This window comes from Schizophyllum commune (genome assembly GCF_000143185.2).
Source record: "Schizophyllum commune H4-8 unplaced genomic scaffold SCHCOscaffold_6, whole genome shotgun sequence".
Classification (NCBI taxonomy): Eukaryota; Fungi; Basidiomycota; class Agaricomycetes; order Agaricales; family Schizophyllaceae; genus Schizophyllum; species Schizophyllum commune.
This window is the reverse complement of record NW_026089543.1, coordinates 1,913,278-1,915,925: the sequence shown is the minus strand read 5'-3', so window position 1 is coordinate 1,915,925 and position 2,648 is coordinate 1,913,278. Positions and strand designations below refer to the sequence as shown.

The 2,648-nt window shown below is 62.3% G+C and overlaps 2 protein-coding genes across 2 annotated transcripts in view; one reads left to right on the top strand and one right to left on the bottom strand.

The window, feature by feature from the left end:
* Window positions 1-228: 228 nt before the first annotated feature.
* Window positions 229-1,145, bottom strand: SCHCODRAFT_02626859 (uncharacterized protein). Its single transcript, XM_050345377.1, has 3 exons — window positions 1,066-1,145; window positions 552-693; window positions 229-351 (listed from the first exon to the last, which is right to left on the bottom strand). Exons 1-3 carry the CDS (start codon window positions 1,114-1,116, stop codon window positions 299-301), a joined length of 246 nt encoding a protein of 81 aa, XP_050200167.1. The 5' UTR covers window positions 1,117-1,145; the 3' UTR covers window positions 229-298.
* Window positions 1,146-1,238: 93 nt separating this feature from the next.
* The window catches only part of SCHCODRAFT_02626853 (uncharacterized protein), a 3,512-nt gene continuing 2,102 nt past the window's right edge, over window positions 1,239-2,648 (top strand). The window contains exons 1-2 of the mRNA XM_050345376.1: window positions 1,239-1,721; window positions 1,995-2,406. Coding sequence (XP_050200166.1) covers window positions 1,392-1,721; window positions 1,995-2,406 — 742 coding nt within the window. The 5' untranslated portion in view covers window positions 1,239-1,391. The remainder of the gene's footprint in view (window positions 1,722-1,994; window positions 2,407-2,648) is intronic.

The following is a 2,648-nucleotide window of genomic DNA, read 5'->3' as shown; positions in this document are numbered from 1 at the left end:
GGAAGGGAGGGAAGGGAGGGAAGGGGGAGGGAAAGGGCAAGGGAAGGGGGAGGGAAAGGGCAAGGGAAGGGGGAGGGAAAGGGCAAGGGAAGGGGGAGGGAGGGAAGGGAGGGAGGAGGGGCTGGCAGACAAAACAAAGGGTCGCGTTATGCCTGCCCGGTTATGGTACTCGGACCAGATGTATGCGCTCGTGGACCATACGTATGCGCTCTTGAAGCGACGTCAATAGGACGGAAAGAGAAGTTGGAATGGATTGCACAGCAAGGGATGGAATTGACGTCTACTAGCGCGCACACAACTACTCGGCGTCGTCGTACGTGGTCGGCACCGCGTGGCGCGGGCGCTGGGGCACTGTGGGAGGTCAGCGAGCTGCGCGAGTAGGAGGGACAGCGAGCTGTAAGGGTAAGGCGCGGGAGAGGGGTGAGTGGGAAGCTAAGAGTAAGGAGGAGGTCGGAGGCGTGGAATAGAGAGGAAGTCGGAGGCGATATGGCATGAAACCAACGAAGGGGCATATGTATGCGCTGCAAACAGAGAGAGGGTCGCCCACGCACACGGATAACTCGTCGGCGGCATCTCCGGCGGGACGTAGCCGTACGCCTTGCGCAGCGGGGGCACGGTGGCGATTAGGAGCGGGCCTGCGCCGCCGATGAGGAGGGCGTAGAAGAGGGCGGGCTTTTCGTGGGCGTAGTATTGCTGGGAGGGTGGTCAGTGGTGGGTGAGGGGATAACGGAGTGGAGGTATTGGAAAAGGGGAAGAGCGGAGTAGCGTGGAGGTAGAAGGGAGAGAAGCTAGGAGAGAGGGAAGGTACGGAAAGCAGAGAGGGTAGGATAGCTGGACCGGATCGGACGGTGCATGGAAGGCGGGAGCAGGTCGCATTGTGCAGAGCTGCGGGACGGACGGGTGCAGAGGTCCCGTGTGACCGATACACGGTTGCGATGGGAGGGACAGGGAATGTGGGTTTGTGGTCTGACCGGACGACAGGACGGCAGGGCAGCAAGGTCGCGGATCGGGACGAAGCCTGTCTTCTGCCGGCAGCCGCGCACACAGACAAACAGCCTCACTCACCATGGCCCTTACGGACGGGAAACGCGTCGCCCACCAGTTGAACGACAACATCGCGGCCTCGAAGACAGTGAACGGTGAAAGCAATCGGGCGCGAAGGCGGGCGGCGACCGGAGACGGACCACGTGGGGGCTGGCCCTAATCCGGTATAAAATATGGGTGCTTGACGGCGCCCTCGGCCCCCGCACCGGTCATCCGAAGCGGTGGCGGCGCAAACCCCTCACGCATCGCCTCCTCTACACCCTTGCCTCCGCTACTTGCGCATCTCTCACCAACTCTTACCCTCTTGCCAACACCTATCTCCTACCTACCTCAAATCATCGACCACCATGTCCCCCCGCCCGCGCCGCAAGTCCCTCGACTCTTCCTCCGATTCCTCTTCAGACTCGGACGGCAGTGGGAAGGGCTATGGGTACAAGAAGGAGCACAAGCACAAGGACAAGTCGCACAAGGATAAGAAGGACAAGAAGGACAAGCACGACAAGGAGAAGAAGGATAAGCATGGCGCGCCCGGGTATGGCGCTCACAGCGCTCTCGCTGGTGCCCATGGAGGCTACGATGGACACACCGACAAGAGCGCGTACGGTGCCACGGCTACCTACGGCGGCCCCGCCAGCTATGGCGCCCACCAGGCCCCTGCCCACCCGAACCAGCTGCGCGTGAGTCGATTGCCTTCTTGGTGAATGCGGCGTGCTGACGTTGCGTTCTTCCATCGCTTTCCTCATCGCACCGCCTCCGCGCCTGCCCGCGAACACGTTTCCGTCTTCCGTCAACCTCGTTCCTGCCTTCTGTCGACCACGCCCCTTCCTTCCTTCCTTCCGTCCACGACACTCTGCAACGACTCGTCTTGCCTGATCGTGCCCATCACCTACTGATCGCTTTTGATCTGACTGCTCTACCCGTGCGCGACCATATCGCGTACGCCGTTCAAGTCATCCGCCCACGCGAACCCCGTCAACTTCCCGCCCGCCAACGCGCCCGGGTACCCCTCGAGTGGTCACCAGTCGCCCCCCTCGAGTGGTTTCCAGTCGGACGCCCACAGCCAGCAAGGCTTCCAATCGCCGCCCGCTTTTCCATCCACGGGCAACATCCCTCAATTCCCCGCTGCCGACGCGCTCGGATTTCCTTCTCACACGCCGTCCTTCCCTCAAGCCCCCGGCTTCCCGTCCTCCGACCACAAGTCCGGCCCCGGCTTCCCCTCAACCAACCTAGCCTCACATAACACCAGTTCAACTATGACCTCCCCACCCCCCTCCTACACCGCCCGCCCGCCGCCCTCGGGCTATCGGATCCCTTTGTCGACCACGCAGCCGTTCCCGGCACGGTTGGAGGATCTGAGGGCCGGTGGGTGTCCGTTGTGTCTTTCTGGTCCTACATTCCTTCATACCCTCTGTCGTCCTATTTCATCGCCTTGCCCCCGTCCCCTCTCCCACTCCCCTTCAGTGTCTTCGGGCGTAACCCATCCCGCTTTCCCTCTCCCTCTCGCCCTCTTTCCTCCCCTTCCCCTTCATACCCTCCCACCCTCTTCCTTCCCCCTTCGGTCTCCCCTCCCTCCCCCTCCCTTTCCCTCCCCCTCCCTTTCCCCC